Below are 17837 nucleotides of genomic sequence, written 5' to 3' on the forward strand. Positions count from 1 at the left end.
AGGGTGTGGGGGGTGCGGGAAGAGACTGGACAAAAATCGTATACCTATGGATGAGGACATTGGGCGGAGGGTAAGGGCAGAGGGTGGGGTGGGAACCGGGTGGAGAGGAGCTATGGGGGGGGCAAGAAGAGGAACAACTGTAATAATCTGAATAATGATTTAATTTAAATAAATACATAAATTATAGCAACAGACCTATTGTTGCCATAATTGTATGTAAAGTAATATATGCACCTATACCACAAGTATAAATTCACATGTTTTAGAAAAGTAGAAACTATAACATATCATAATTCCAGTCTCATAAATCCTAAGGCAAGAACTACTTTCTTATGGTTCAAAATTCTGGCTCTGGAATAAAAAAGAGACAGGTTGGAATCCAAGCTTCCTCATTTACTAGTAAATTATATGACTTCTAACTAGTTTCTTAACTTTTCTACAAGCACTACTACTTTATGTGACTCTTGTGAAAATTAAATGAGATAATGCATGTGAATAACTCAGCATTGTGCTAGACACCTAGTAAGCATTCCATAAATGTTAGCTATAATTACTAAATTTAATACAATGGTACTTATTTTCTGTGAGTATTAATACCTGTCACATAGGAGATTGTCCCATGCTATCAGCAAATTAATATTTAGGATACTTATAAACATTTACAATTCAACTAATTCCAGTATTCCTTAACTATCGTTCAAGTTTAAAAATGTATGAAACAAAATACATAATCGTGTGTATTGAACAAAAAAGAAAACTTACTGATATGACTTTCTAGGCCGTCTTCTAATTTCTTAAGCCACAACAAAAGATTTTGCTCAGTTATAGCCTGGTCTGAAGGAAATGCAAATACTTGGCCACCTGAATGCAGATTCACCACAACAAGAAGAGGAAGGGGAGGTAGAACTTCAAAATACACCTGCAAAATTCCTCTCCCCACAGGAGTGTTCTTTCTACGAAAGAGAGCAATTGAACATGATAATTAATATTTCTTTCTATAACAAAATAATGAAAAGAATAGTTTGTAAAACATTAACCTTTAAATATAGTTTCAAGCCAGTAAGTTTATTTTATGAAAAGATGTCCTAACAACTATGAGGTCTATAAGCATGTTATTAGTAATCAGAGTCTTAAAAAGTTTCTTTTAAGATGGGGCACTGTGTTTCTCTTAGGAGGAAAAAAGGCAACCAATGAGAGCTTTAATGAAAAACAGGCACAGTGAAAAGGCTTTAACAATTTCAGCTTATTATCAATAGGTTCCTTCCAAGTTTAGCCAAGTATCTGATCACATGTCAGTTCAAAAATTAAATGGTTACAAACTACAAAATAACAAGATACTTATAATACATACTTCTTTTTCCAAATAAAATTGTCTTCTTGGGGAACAACGAGAAAATATTAATTTCAAACTAAAATTATCTTTTAAATTATGTTCACAGAAGGAAACCATAAGTTTAAGATACCTAGTTTTCCTAATACAGCACATTCCACATTATGGGAAATACAATTTTACTCTGAGATACCTACAAGTACCTGAAAAATTCTGTATCATGCAGTAGGTTGTACTGTTTGAGAACTCTTCAACAGCAAAAAATGTACACTGCCCCATTCTTGTAATTTTCAAATTTAGGCTACATTTCAAAAATAGAAAAGTAAAAAAACAGAAACTGAAGGAAAATGCCAAAATACCTGTTTATTTTTCTGTATTTGCCAAAATTTTCTCAAGGGACATTACTTTTAAAATCAGAAAAATTACTACTTTTAAAAATTTATTGTATGACAAAAGCAAAAATAAACAAGTGGGACTACATCAAACTAAAAAGCTGCTGCACAGCAAAAGAAACCAACAAAATGAAATGGCAACTTTCAGAATAGAAGAAAATATTGGAAAATCACATCTGATAAAGGATCCAAAATAATTGAAGAACTCATAAAACACAACAACAAAAAAATCCGATTTTAAAATGGGCAGAAGAATTAATTAAACATTTTTGCAAAGAAGACATACAAAGGACAAAAGGTACATGAAAAGATGCTCAGCATCACTAATCACCAGGAAAATGCAAATCAAAACCATGAGCTCTTTATCACCTGCCACCCATTAGAATGGCTATTACAAAAAAGACAAGAGATTACAAGTGTTGATGAGGATACAGAGAAAAGGGAGTCCTTGTGCACTGTTGGTAGGAAAGTAAATTGGTGCAATAGCAAACAATATGATGGTTCCTCAAATAATTAAAAAATAGGACTAGCATATGATCCAGCAATCCCAGTTCTGGGTATGTATCCAAAAAAAATAAATAAATAAAAACAGGATGTCAAAGAGATATCTGCATTCTCATATTCATTGCAGCATTATGAATAAAATGTGGTATGTGACTCTGTGTGTGTGTGTATGTGAGTGTATCCTATCTAATAATAGGCAAACATGGTAATTGACCGTACCTTCACTACACCTCCCATTGACTAATCAGCACGATATGCAAATTAACCACCAACAAAGATGGTAGCTAATTTGCATACTGCAGGCAGATCCCGCTGCGCTGCCCCACCTGGGGCTGGCGGCAGCGCGATCCCCAGCTGCTGGCTGGCCACCCCAGTGCGGGATCCAGGCCTGCTGTGTGCTGTGTGCTGTGTGCGCCCTGGTGGGGCGGGCGGGGCGGGATTGGGCGTGCTATCTGCCACCGGGGGAGCAGGCCTAAGCCAGCAGGTGGTTATCTCCCGAGGGGTCCCAGACTGTGACAGGGCACAGGTTGGGCTGAGGGACCGCCCCCCTCACCATTTTACCCTCAAAGTTTTGTGCACCGAGCTTCTAGTATATATATGAAACCCTAATCTGCAAATAGACCAAATGGTGGAACAATCAAACAACTGAAAAACCAGTTGCTATGATGTGCGCTGACCACCAGAGGGCATGCGCAGAATATGGTGGGCGTCAACAGCAGCAGGATGGTGGAGCAGGTGAGCGGAGGCGCCAGACCAAGGCAGGGCACCGGCTGCTGTCATTGGGGTGAGCCTCTGGTAGTTACTGAAAATTCTCTGCTCCTGCCTGGCGCTCACACCTGCTGCTGGCGTCAGCCCCGATCTCTTGGCACCATCAGTGGGTGCAAGCTGTGGCTGTTGGCCCCGATCGCCCCTCAGGGCTTCTCCACCTCCCCCAGCTCCTGAGGGGCGATAGGGGCCGGCAGCCGCCTCTCGCACCCACTGCTGGCACCGGTCTTGCTTGCACCCATAGTTGGCCCCGCTCACACCCTGCTCGCACCCACTGCTGGCACTGGCCCCAATCACTCTGCGCTGTCAGCGGGTGTGAGCAGGGCCAGCACCGTTAGCACATGGGAGCAGCAGCAGCAGGAGCAGAGCTGCCGGCAGACAGGGGACTGGGGACCGTGGCAGGAGAGGGGCCGGGCAGGGCGCGGAGGATGGGCCGAGACCCGCCCCTGTGCCCACCACAGCCTTGCTAACCATGGTTCCTTTCAAGGTGCACGAATTCACTGGGCCCCTAGTATGTATGTATGTATGTGTGTGTGTGTGTATATGCATATGTGTGTATGTATGTGTGTGTGTGTGTATATATATATATATACACACACATATGCATACACACACACACACAACACACACACACAGAATATTATTCAGCCATGAGAAAGAAGAAAATCCTGCCATTTGCTATGACATGGATGGAGCTTGAGGGCATTATGCCAAGTGAAATAAATCAGGCAAAGACAAATATGGCACAGTATCACTTACATGAGGAATCTAAAAAAAAAAAGTCAAACCCCTAGAAACAGAAGAGAAGTGACTGCCAGAGACTGAGAGTTGAGGAAAATAGGGAGAGGTTGGTAAAAGGGTACAAACATTCAGCTGTAATATGGTCTGAAGCTCTAATGTATAACGTGGGGACTATAACTGATAACACTATATTGTATAATTGAAATTTGCTAGGAGATTAAACTTAAATTTGTTCTTATCCCTCCCCCAGTGTGTGTGTGTGTGCGTGTGTGTAAATAGGTGAGGTGATGGATGTGAGAATTAACTGGATGGAAAAATCTTTTCACAATGCATACATATCACAATGTAACTTTAAGTATCTTACAACTTTTTTGTCTATTATACCTCAATAAGGCTGAAAAAAAACACAGAGAAAAAAATTATTGTAGAACAGAATTCAATCTGAAAGAAGGTCATTTTAGATCATCTGAGAGAGTTTAGTTATTAAAATATCACGATGACATGTACATTGGCCCCAAAATATTAACTTCAAAGGTAGAGTTTAGAGAGTTTCACTTCCTAACGAAAATATAATAATTACACTTTCTTTACCTTTTACATATTAAAAGTTAAAAATATACTTACAGATTTAACCAGCAAGGGATAACTGAATCCAGGTGTTTCTCTTTTACCAGTGTCAACATTGCCTTTTGATACTGAGGGTTTATGATGCCATCACTGAATAAAATAAGTAATGGTTTTTGAAGCCCTAAATAAGTGGGAAGATTTTCCACAGTGATTTCCGGCTATTAAAAAAAAAAAAGAACAATGGGAATGATGATGCATAAAATAAAAAATACTGTCCAAATCGTTCTTGCAGTTTTAGTTTGTAAAATGTAATTCAAGCATATTGCCATTTAAGTGATTTGCTATCCTAACTAATAACTAGAAATCTCAGGAGTGTTTTCTTAAGCCAATTTTATCTTAATAAAGTTATTTTTAAAATAAAACTACTAACAGAATTTGAAAATAAATGAACTTAAAGGAGCATCCTGTTTTACATGTCAAATTATTTCTTATGCTAAGATCTAGACCAGAGTAGACAATGTACTCGTGACAAACAAAACTTGTATTTTCATCAAACACAAAATTTTTGAAAAAATATAAACTGAGTTTTAAAGATATAATCTTTTAACATTTGTGATTATTTAAAATAAAAATCTTAACTGTGTTTCAATATTATGGATTTTTAGCATAATTAAAATAATAAAAAAGCTGTACATTTACACAATGGAATACTACTCTGCTGTAAAAAAAGAATAAAATCTTATCCTTGCGACAGCATGGATGGACCTGGAGAGCATTATTTTAAGTGAACTAAGCCAGTCAGAAAGAAAAGTACCATATGATTTCACTCATATGTGGAATCTAATAAGCAAACTGAACTAACAAAATAGAAACAGACTCATAGATAGAGAGCAGGCAGACAGCTCAGGGTGGGGGAAGAATTGAGGGGAAAAAAATTATGGTCATGAATAAAATTCCCCAAAAAAGAACATAACAAAAGAAGAAAAAAGCATTGAGGATGTAATTCTAGAGTGGCCAGAGGGTTGAAGGAGTATCTAGAGACTGAATTGTAAAAGCCAAAGGAAAAGAATAAATTTTTAAAAGGAATGGCATAGTTAACAGTTTTATGTTTTTCCCCACCCCTCTCTACCCTTCCAGCCACCCCTCTCTCTTATACAAAGTTTTAATTGCTACTGAGAAGCTAAGGAGAAACAGAAAAGGTCATCAAATGTGGTCATTGGAAGGTGACCTTTACCTATCTGAGTATGTAAGAGGCTATAATTGTGTGGGTTCTGGTATTCACACTCATAGTAAAAGCATAAAAAGAACTTAAGGTATCTAAGTGTAAAAGTGTGGGATATATCATTGCTTATATAGTTACTAGAGGCCCCGTGCACGAAATTCGTGCATGGGGGTGGGGGGAGGGGTCCTCTCAGCCAAACCTGCACCTTCTCCAATCCGGGACTCTGGGGGATGTCTGACTGCTGGTTTAGGCCCAGGATTAGGCCTAAACTACCAGTTGGACATTCCTCTCACAATCCTGGACTGCTGGCTACTAATCACTCACCTGCCTGCCTGGTCATCCCTAACTGCCTCCCCTGCTTTTGCCTGATCACCCCTCACTGCCTCTGTGTGCTGGCCTGATCGCCCCCAACTGCCCCCTCCCTGCCAGCCTGATCACTCCTACTGTCCCCCCTAGCCCTGCTGGCCTGCTCGCCCCTAACTGCCCTCTGCTGCCAGCCAGGTCACCCCCAACTGCCTCCCTCTGCTGGTCTGGTTGCCCCTAACTGCCCCCCTCGCCAGCCTGGTTGCCCCCAACTGCCCCCCCGCCGGCCTAGTTGCCCCTCACTGCCCCCGCTGCCAGCCTAATCGCCCCCAACTGCCCCCCTCTGCTGGCCTGGTTGCCCCTAACTACCCACCCGTCAGCCTGGTTGCCCCAACTGCCCCCCCTGCTGGCCTGGTTGCTCCGAACTGCACCCACGCCAGCCTGGTCATCCCTCACAGACCCCCGCCGGCCTGGTCGCTCCACACAGCCTGCTTTTCAGTCGTTTGAGCTTCCCTCACTAACCCCCTGCAGGCCTGGTCATAGGCAGCCATCTTGTGAGGGCATGAGCATTAATTTGCATATTACCTCTTTATTATACAGGATCATGTATTTCATTTGGGGGCATTATTTACCTAGGCTACTTGGTCATCAGGTTCACTAAAACAAAAATTTTATGCCGTATTAAAAATATCTGCTATCTGGTCATCTACTCCTTCCTATCCAGATGAAGGAACGAAAGTCTTTCTACTACTTAAGGGCAGACCAGGAGAGGAACTTGCTGCTAGCTGAGTATTGAAGTCACTACATTCTCTAGACTTAAACCTCCAACATGGAACAACTTTAGGAAATTTAATAATCACTTGAGAGATTTTTCATTTACGGAAACGTCATAAACTAAAAGCAAAATAATTTTTATTATAGCTGTTCAGTATTTAGAACACCGCAAACCAAAACACTGCAAATTTGAACAACGCCGAGGCTTATCATGTTTGCGTAAGCTATAAACATATTTTAATAGTTAAGTTTGTCCTAAGTTTCTCAGCCTTAAAAATTATAATCTTAATGAATAAAATTGATACTAATTTTTACCTATCAGGCAAAAAAGAGTAAAATGATACAAATCTTCTGTTGGGCAAAATAGGAATAAGTATCAGGAGCCTTAAAAATGTGTCTACCCTTTGGAACAGCAACTAAAACTCTATGAATTTACCGTAAGTATATATCATGGAAACACGGAAAGGTTATCTATAAAGATGGACCCTGAGTAAAACAAAACAAATTAAAGACAACTTAAATATTTATCTACAGAAAACTAATTAGTGTTCTATTACAACAGAATATTATGCAGATATTAAAAAACCAATATGCCTATCTTTATTTCTTGATGAAACACATATATACACCTGGAAATTTTTTAAACTTTGGATAATATATCCCCAAATTTAAACTTGGTTAAAGAGATCCATTCTAAATTTCTTCATTATAGTTTTCTGTATTATCTGGAAAAAATAGTTAAAGGCTTATAATAATTCCAGCAATATTGCAGTGTGTATTTGCTAAAGAAATATATAGCCCAGCTGGTGTGGCTCAGTGGTTGAGCATTGACCAATGAACCTGAAGGTCACAGTTTGATTCTCAGTTGGGACACATGCCTGGGTTACAGGCTCAATCCCCAGTAGGGGGCTTATAGGAGGCAGCGGATCAATGATTCTCTCTCATAATTAATGTTTCTATTTCTCTTTCTCCCTCTCCCCTACTCTCTCTGAAATCAATCAAAACGTATTTTAGAATAAAAGAAAGAAATAGGTGATTCCATGCCTCTGGTAGAAAATGTGCAGGATGAGTTTGGGTCATCTTAAATATATATGTATATATTTACTTAATAACATGTTATTAAAGATAAAACTATTACTTGAGTAAATAATTTAGGAAACCACATCCTGAAAATATTAATAATTTGATTCATCATAACCTGTAACTTTAATTTGGTGACAAAAAGATTTAATAATTAAGACTATGGTCATTTATTTAAACTTAAAATGTAGTCATTTATATTATCACAACAACATAAAAACAAGATTATCTATTCAGTATTTATAGCTGATAAAAGTGCTACTTATGCCACTTTATAATTATAGAAAAGCATACATTTATAATAATTTAGCTATCTATACTAATGAAAGGGTAATATGCTAATTAGACTATCTTCTGGATGTCCTTCAGGACAAAGCCACAGTAGCGGGGGCCGAGGCACAGGTGGTTAGGGGCGATCAGGCTGGCAAGGGAGCAGTTAGGGGGCGATCAGGCTGGCAGGGGAGCAGTTAGGGGGTGATGAGGCTGGCAGGGGAGCAATTAGGGGCGATCAGGCAGGCAGGCAGAGTGGTTAGGAGCGATCAGGCAGGCAGGCAGGTAAGCGGTTAGGAGCCAGCAGTCTCGGATTGTGAAAGGGATGTTCCCCAAGGGGTCCCGGATTGGAGAGGGTGCAGGCCAGGCTGAGGGACTCCCCCCACATGCACAAATTTTGTGCACTGAGCCTCTAGTGCAATGATGGCGAACCTTTTGAGCTCGGCGTGTCAGCATTTTGAAAAACCCTAACTTAACTCTGGTGCCGTGTCACATATAGAAATTTCTTGATATTTGCAACCATAGTAAAACAAAGACTTATATTTTTGATATTTATTTTATATATTTAAATGCCATTTAACAAAGAAAAATAAACCAAAAAAACGAGTTCGCATGTCACCTCTGACACGCGTGTCATAGGTTCGCCATCACTACTCTAGTCCTATCTAATAATAGACAAACATAGTAACTGACCATACCTTCGCTACGCCTCCCATTGGCTAATCAGTGCGATAGGCAAATTAACCCAACCAAGATGGTAGCCGGCAGCCATGCAGCTGAAGTGAGCAGGAGGCTTGCTTGCTCCAGTGATGGAGGAAGCCAAGGTTCCCCGCCTGCCGCGGCCCGGCTCTGAGCTCCGAAAGCAACAAAGTTTCAATTATATAAACTAAACAAACCCCAGATACCTGCTTTCAGCAGGCCGTGGCCTCAGAACTGGAGCAAGCAGGAGCCAGCTCTCAGCTTCAGTGACGGCAACAAAGTTTCAATTATAGACGGTAAATAAATCCCAGAATAAAAAAAAAAAGGAAAACAAGGAGAGGCTGGGATCGGTCGCCAGCCAGCCTGAAAACGGCCCTCAGTCCCTCACCCAGACTGGCCAGGCACCCCCTAAAGGGGGTGTGGCCAGCCTGAAACAGCCATCAGCCCCTCACCCAGGCTGGCCAAGCACACCAGTGGGGACCCCCACCCTAAAGGGGGGGTGGCCAGCCTGAAAGAGCCATCAGCCCCTCATCCAGGCTGGCCAGGCACACCAGTGGGGACTTCCACTCTGAAAGGGGTGTGGCCAGTCTGAAAACAGCCATCAGCCCCTCACCCAGGCCAGCCAGGCACCCAAGCAGGACCCCCACCCTGATCCGGGACACCCTTCAGGGCAAACCAGCCGGCCCCCACCTGTGCACCAGGCCTCTATCCTATATAGTAAAAGGGTAATATGCAAACTGACCCTAACAGCAGAAAGACTGGGAATGACTGGTCACTATGACACACACTGACCACCAGAGGGCAGACGCTCAATGCAGGAGCTGCCCTCTGGTGGTCAGTGCGCTCCCACATGGAGCTCTGCTCAGCTACAAGCCCGGCTGATGCCTGCCAGTACAGCGGTGGTGGTGGGAGCCTCTCCTGCTTCCTCAGCAGCGCTAAGGATATCCGACTGCAGCTTAGATCTGCTCCCCGCTGGCAAGTGGACATCCCCCGAGGGCTCCCGGGCTGCCAGAGGAATGTCTGATTGCCAGCTTAGGCCCAATCCCCTGGCGAGCAGGCCTAAGCCAGCAGGTGGTCATCCCCCAAGGGGTCCTAGACTGCAAGAGGGCACAGCCCGGGCTAAGGGACCCCCCCACCCTGTGCACAAATTTTTGTGCACCGGGCCTCTAGTGTTTAATACAAAAGAAAAACAACTGAAATCAAGAAATGTGTATTACATATTTTGTGCCCCTGAATCCACTACTATACAAAGCATTGAAAAAGGCCTTTCATAAGTCAATATTTTGTTCTAAAACTGTATAAAGAACAAAAATATCAGCTAGTGCTGGCCAGTGTGACTCGGTTGGAGCATCGTACTATACACCAAAAGGTGGTGGTTTCAATTCCTGGTCAAGGCACAAACCCAGGTTGCAGGTTTAATCCTCAATCGGGGTGCATATGGGAGGCAGCCAATCAATGTTTCTCACATTGACATCTGTCTCTGTCTCTCTTCCCCTTCCTCCCTCTCTGGAATAAAAAAAAAAAAAATCAGCTAACATTTGTTGAATGTCTACCAGGGGCCAAACACTGAACACAAATAATCTCATTTAGTCTTTACAGTAATGCTCTGCAGTTGCAACTATCACCTACATTTTACACTGAGACACTGAGAAGTTAACACACTGCCAGCAAGTAATCAAGCCAAGGATTTGAAGCTGAGCAGTCTGATTCTCCAGAATCCATGTGCTTTATACCAAGTTTCAGCCTAGATTAAGTACTTCAACTGGCCATCAGCCACACTGGCCTCAGAAATAAAAATAATCCAAAGACATGGAAACTTTAGGCAGTGGACTAGAGAAGCTTCATGCATAATAAGTGAACAATAAAACAGCAACCCAATGAATCCTCTGTCACAAACATCATGCCATATGCCAATAAAAGCTGTAAAATTACATATTAAAATAAACTACCTTTAACTCATCTAGATATCCCTATTTCAAATAACATCCTTATTATAAAATATACTCACAAATGTTTCCAGTAATGCATTTGTTATTATTTGAACTATTTCTTGCACATGGGTGTTGGCCAATGGAATGCTCTCTACTTGGCTTTCTTTGTGTCTGGCAAGCAGCAGGGCTGGAAGAGTTGTAGTATATTTATTTGACCTATGGAGAAATATATATTTAAAAATTTCAACTAAATAATAGCAAGTCATCAAAAACATAAACAATGAGGACAAGGAGTCACAGTGGAAGGCAGCAAATGGGAAGTCCTACTACCAAGGAAGTAATAACTCAATTTATAGACAAATTTATCTTCTGTAGCCTTGACGACCAAGATTGAAAGAAAGCAACAGATAATAATCTGCCCAGATTTTTTTCCCTAGAAAACTTATCCATCAAGAAAATGTCTAAACAGGATTAGGAACACATTGAATAGCTCTCAAACTTTCTGGACTGCTCACCATACTGCTGAGCAAGGAGAGGGGCATTTATTAGAAATCTACTCTTTGCAGGCACTACACCAGATGCTTTTAGTTAAGTTTTCATTTAACCCTTAGAACAGCCCTATAAAGCAGCCACTGTTAACCCCAGCTTCCAGAAGAGGAAACCAGTAAGTACTTGGATGGTGATAAATAGCAGAGAGAGAATTCAAACTGAGGTTCTCCAGACACGGTCTGTCTCCACTGTAACAGAGCCCAAACCTGCTCCCTCCTGACACTACTTTTGCTAAGTAAATCACTAAATTAAATAGGAAAAAATGCTTTGTGTGAAATTACCAGTGATATAGTCACATTTATATCATGTAAAAAACTCCTGTTAGAATAAAATACAGGCATTAGATTAATATACACATTGGTAGAGAGGCCAGCCTTCAGATTACCTGCAAAACCCTCTTAGTTGACCAGTTGGGTTATAAACAAAACACACCCTGAAAATGACTGATTTAGTTATTTGGGCCATGATTAAATGCACAAAGATAGCAGAAAAGTGGGCGGTTGTCCATGTGTCAGGCGACTGACTAGGTCTCATAATTCCTAAAAATCTAGAATACAGTATTTTTTTTAAATTACTGATTTCATGGATAGAACAGGAGCTTAATCATTAAGAGTATATGTCACCAGTTCAGCATGAAAGATTTAAGCTCAGAAATAACAATTAGGAATATCATAGTGAGAAGGTAAGAAAGAGAAACTCCTGAGGTTAACTCCACTTGCACCTGAAAATGAGCCATTATGCAGAATGTGATCATCTCCAAATTTTCAGTTGTCCTTCTTTCTGCAGCAACTGAAATATTTGGTAGTTCACAGGAGACCCAAATTCTAAAATAAAGCAATTTAAGTGGCTTTAAAAAATACTAATTAAGTGTATGGTAGCAGTTAACTTAAAATTAAGTAGAACTATCAGGTATAGTTGCATCAATTAAAACTCTGGGCGAAATCTGAAAAAACTCTGATTTTTATATATATGGCAAATCAAAACCCAAACACTCAAGAAGTACCCCCCAACACACACACCCCCAAAATACAACAATTGCAAAAATTAAAACTGCAGGTAACAGCCTGGCTGGTGTGGTTCAGTGGTTGAGCATCGCCCATGAACCAACTCACTGGTCAGGACACATGCCCGGATTGTGGGCTCAACCCCCAATAGGGGGCGTGCAGGAGGCAGCCAATCAGTGATTCTCTTTCATCATTGATGTTTCTATTTCTCTCTCCTCCCTTCCTCTCTGAACTCAATAAAAATATATTTTTTAAATGCATGCATTTAAAAAAATAAATTAAATAAACATATTTTTTTTAAAAAGCTACAGAACCCAAAGAGAACAATTTTTATAGGAAAATGAAGTAATATGAATCCAAGGTTGCTCCTCTGGGGGCACTAGCTGAATGTAAAAGAGTATCTAAAAATACTAAATAGCCACATGGTACTTCCCAGATTTTCCTAGAAGAAAATTAAAACTTGTAATGTTTCTGCCCTATTTTCTTTGTCAACTATGTAAAGAGAAGCAATATATTATTTTGTAAACTTCTTCCTAAAATTAGAAGACCAATAAACTTACAGTATCAAAACATCTTCTTCAGAATAAATTCCAGTGATAACACATCCTTTTAGGTACTTTCCTGCTTCAGTGAAATCTTCTTGTGCTAAAAATACACAGACAAGACCAAAAAAAGAAATCTTTAAAATTATGTGTGCTACTCAACTGATGAAGAGATTTATAGAGAGTACTTTGTTATTAATTAATTATAATAAATATTTAAGTGTAGATCTTATATAACATAGTAGTTTTAAAATAAGTCTGTTTCTTTTGATATTTGATTATGACAGAAATGTAAATTGATGTACTACAACTATGGTTCCCTAAACAAATGTACTCTAAATTTGTAAGATTTACAGCACTCTAATCATACACATTTACTGAATAAATATTTGTTGCTTTTTAAAATTTACTTCTAAGGTAGGATAAATGGAGACAACTTTCTTGTATGGAGCTTGGAAAGAGAAGCTGGTATGTGAAATGATATACACATTATAATCACAAAATCTAAAAGAAGCTATCTGCATAGACAAGCATAGAAGACTGGAAATTCTAGTTCTCTAGAATGTCTGTGTTAGGGTTCTGCAATTAGGAAGGATTTATGTCTTCTTTTTTTATTTTCTATAACCTGTTTTTGTTACTTCTGAACTTTGATTAATTTGTGTAACAGTTTTTTTCTCATTTGTTAGAATACAGATATTCAAAATTAAAATTCTTATGTCTATAAATTTCTAAATGCATTTGCATAAATAATATTATGTTCTGGATTGTGCTAATAACCAAATAACCAAAGAGCAAGTCTGAATTAATAGTTGCAGATTAATGAGAATACAGCAGAGGTGAACTTATAGAAATGAGATATTCTTGCCACATGGAGGCCAAATGATAGCCCAGGATAGCCCTTGCTGCATGAAAGGATCATAGTAGTTCAAATACAAAAACAACGGTGGAAGGTTTGAGTCATAAAGCACCTAGCTGTCTAGGCATGCTGAACCCAAAAGATCTGTACCTTAGCATACAGCACTATATTCAGGGTGCGAGCATCAATACTGTTAACACTGGGTAACCATAAGATTATTTTCTTTAAAAAAGGATACATATTTTCCACAAGATTGAGAAGTATGGTCTGTAGGAAAGCTAACTTACTAGAATGGCCCAGTCAACCAGTAGGCAGCATTGAGAGCTCATTTATAATCATGATTCTAATAAGAAACTAGTAATCCATGAAAATATTTTTTTAGCCTGTGCTACACCAAAGTAGAAAAGATTCATAAGAAAACTAAGCTAGTAACTAGCATATTCCCCTCCTTGGTGAAAACTGCACATATGTCAGATATATGGCAACCCCAAATATCTTACCTAATAATAGACAAACTTGTAAATTAACCGTCCCTCCACTATGCTCACCAGTCAAACAGGAAAGTATGCAAATTAACCCAACAAAGATAGTGGTTAATTTGCATACGTAGGGGCGAAGCAACGGAGCAAAGACTAAGGCTCCGTCCGGAGCCGTGAAAACTGAAGGCTCCAGCCAGAGCCGCAAAGACTGAAGGTTCCGTCCGGAGCGAAGGCCTGGGTCCCAGGTGTCGGAGGAAAACCGGTGCTGGCAGCCAGGGGAAGGGAAGGCCTATTGCATGAATCTCTTCATGCAATGTGCCTCTAGTAAGGAAATAATCAGCTATCTAAAAAAAGTTTTAACCACTATTAATATTTTTGAGATGTAATATTATGGTGACCTACAATATTTAGGTGTTAACTATAAACATATTTTAATTGCATAATTAATTTAGTAATACTGCTTTTTTCCACTATTACATTTTACTGAAGTTTTATTTACACACACAAATATATCCTAATAACAGAGAAACATGGTAATTGACTGTAACTTCGCTACAACTCCCATTGGCTAATCAGCTTGATATGCAAATTAGCCGCCAACAAAGATGGAGGCTAATTTGTATACTGCAGGCAAATCCCGCTGTGCTGCCCCAACTGGGGCTGGTGGCAGCATGATCCCCAGCCACTGGCTGCCCCAGCGTGAGATCCTGGCCTGCTGTGTGCGGGGAGGGGTGGGTGCGGCGGGCAGGGCAGGTGGCAGCGCGATCCCCAGCCGCAGTCTGCCCAAGCGTGGGATTCGGGCCTGCTGTGTGCAGGGCGTCGTGGGCGGGGCAGGTGGCAGAACAATCTGAGCAGCTGCCCAACCCAGGGCGGGATCCGGGCCTGCCATCTGCAACCGGGGGAGACAGGGCAGACACCACGGAATTGGGCATACCATCTGCCACCAGGGGAGCGGGCCTAAGCCAGGAGGTGGTTATCTCCCAAGGGGTCCCAGACTGTGAGAGGGCACAGGTTGGGCTGAGGGACCAACCCTACCCCCCCCCCCCCCAGTGCACAAATTTTTGTGCACCGGGCTTCTAGTACATATATAAATATGCATATATAACCCTGTTAGCAAGAGTTAATAAACAAGAACACTAAACATTAACTAAAAGCACTCCTAACCCCTAGATCTTAGTTTCTAAATCCAATGTCTCATTTAAAAGGAACCTGGACTCCTTGGAGAAATGTCTAATTCCACGAGTGGGGCTGGGAACATCTTGTGCCAAAAGGGCATATTCAAAGAATAATGAACATGTCAGAAAGACATAGGAGTCAGATTGAAGGGGTTCCCACTGACCAAATTTGAGCAAACTAATGATAGTAACTGATCATAACCCACTGAATAAAATAAGAACTCAGGTGTCCACACTGATAAACAGACAAATGAGAAAGAAAAGCTCTTACAGCTAATAAATGTAAAAAGAATAATGGAGTTAGAACTTTTCCACTTGGCAATCATCATAGTAATAACTCTTTCAATTCTAAAATTGAAGTGCAAAATTATGAGAAACAGGCCATTTACAAAGTTTTTAATTATATCCCCCATCAGATACTCATTTACTACAAAGTTAAAAATAATAACTTTCCAGGAGAGGGACTGGCATATACCATACACCTGGGACAAAACAAATTTTAGCCCTCATGGAATTAACATTTTAGTCTTCAAATGATCGGAATCTGTATAAACAATAAATTAATATCTGATACAAAATTAGTGCTCAATAAATGCCAGTAGTTAGCTTTTCTGAATAAAATACAAATGTACATAAAATGTACACAATAGCCTTTTATTGTTATACATTTTCTCATTCCACAGATGTTGAAAGTCTAGCAACTATCATGGGAATGTCTGCAAAATATAAACAGACAAACAAAAACACATAAAGAAGTAGAACTAATACCTGACTGAAAAGGCTTGGAATAATCAAGCCAGTAAAATAATCAATTTTAAAAAGCATCATATCCAGATTACATCATTCTGGCACACCAGAACTACCTGTTTATAATTTAGCATTACACTTTTGACTTCTTTTGAGATATAATTACATGTAAATTATATTATCATTTGTGCAGAAATACAATCCAGTACACTGTTCCTTATACTGATCTCAGCATTTACAATCAAGAAAAAGTTTTCTCTATGGGTGAGTCAATATCCTAACTGGATAAGATGGCAAAATTATCTGTTTTTTCTGTTTCTGGTTGCTACCAGGTTGTTGAGGGTTAAGTTTTATGATGAGCTGCAGTGTTTTCTAAATGGTCTACACAATTATCCCTGCTGTTTTATTGCTTAACTCTATCCCTGTTTTAATGATTTTATTGTATTTGTGCTTTTTATTATCTGAAGACTTAATTCTTTTTTTGGAAGGAGGTCCAGTGTGAGTAATAAATGAAAACGTCCAGGCAGCAGGCACTTGAGGTAGATAGAAGACAAAGTGAACAGTGGGAGCAAAAACATTAGAAAGGAAAGACAAAGGTGTAAAACACAGACTCATTCACTTCACAATTTTTCATAAAGAAAACACAAATTAAAAAGCTATGCCCTTGCCCTAGCTCAGTGGTCGGCAAACTGCGGCTCAGAAAACTGCGGCTCATGAGCCACATGCGGCTCTTTGGCCCCTTGAGTGTGGCTCTTTCACAAAATACCGACTTCTGTGCATGGGCCACGAAGTTTCAATCGCACTGTATGTGCGCACCCACACGTGGTATTTTGTGGAAGAGCCACACTCAAAGGGCCAAAAAGCTGCATGTGGCTCGCGAGCTGCAGTTTGCCAACCACGGCTAGCTGGTTTGGCTCAGTGGATAGAGCGTCAGCCTGTGGACTGAAGGGTCGCGGGTTCGATTCTGGTCAAGGGCACATGACTGGGTTGCGGGCCCAACCCTCAGTAGAGGGTGTGCAGGAGGCAGCGTTCAATGATTCTCTCTCATCATTGATGTTTCTATCTCTCTCTTCCTCTCCCTTCCTTTATGAAATAAAAATATATTTTTTAAAAAGCTATGCCCTCTAGGATTTTGCTTCTAAGATGTTAGGCCCAGAGCACACATTAACATTCTTATTATTTCGTTGTAGTAAGTTCTTCAGCTTTTAATTTAAAAGAATTTGAAGACAGCCTGGTCTGCATGGCTCAGTGGGTTGAGCATTATGCCATGCACTAAGAGTTTGCTGGTTCAATTCCCCGTCAGGGCACATGCCCAGTTTATGAGCTTGATCCTAGTAAGGGGCATGCAGGAGGCAGCCTATCAATTATTCTCTCTCATCCTTGATGTTTCTATCTTCTCTTGCTCTCCCTTTCTCTCTCTCCCTAAAAAATCAATAAAAACATTATAAAAATAAAAGAATTTGAAGACAAACTGGAGGGAATTAAGTACTAAACAGAAACTGAACTAACAAGCAAAATAGTGACAAACTCACACACAAGAGAGCAGGCTGACAGCTAGGAGGAGGGGCCAGGCGTGGAAGGATTGAGCAAAAAAGGAAAAGGACTCATGGACATTGACAACAGTGTAGTGATTGCAGGGGGGAAGGGTCTGGGGGGAGGTGGAAGAAATTATGGGGAATAAATGGTGATAGAAAAAGTAAATTAAAATATATATTTAAATTTTTTAAAAGAAATGTTTAGAAATAAAAATTTAATAAGTAGTTAATAATATCTATTATATACAAATATAATGATAAACATAGGAATCTTCTTCCCATACAAATATCCTTAAAAGATTTCATTCATAATTTGAAATACATCTTAAACAAAAGGAAAATAAGAAGGGGGAGGTTCTTTAGATAAATGGT

General features: G+C 40.1%; 1 protein-coding gene across 3 annotated transcripts in view; it reads right to left on the reverse strand.

Moving 5' to 3' along the window:
• TXNDC16 (thioredoxin domain containing 16) overlaps nucleotides 1-17837 on the reverse strand; it is a 95042-nt gene that overhangs the window by 6411 nt on the left and 70794 nt on the right. For all 3 annotated transcript variants that reach the window (XM_036307093.1, XM_036307086.1, XM_036307077.1), the window contains 4 exons: nucleotides 12692-12776; nucleotides 10656-10794; nucleotides 4357-4517; nucleotides 763-953 (listed from right to left, as the gene is read on the reverse strand). In XM_036307093.1, coding sequence (XP_036162986.1) covers nucleotides 763-953; nucleotides 4357-4517; nucleotides 10656-10794; nucleotides 12692-12776 — 576 coding nt within the window. The remainder of the gene's footprint in view (nucleotides 1-762; nucleotides 954-4356; nucleotides 4518-10655; nucleotides 10795-12691; nucleotides 12777-17837) is intronic.

Source organism: Myotis myotis, unplaced genomic scaffold (assembly GCF_014108235.1).
Source record: "Myotis myotis isolate mMyoMyo1 unplaced genomic scaffold, mMyoMyo1.p scaffold_m19_p_1, whole genome shotgun sequence".
NCBI lineage: Eukaryota > Metazoa > Chordata > Mammalia > Chiroptera > Vespertilionidae > Myotis > Myotis myotis.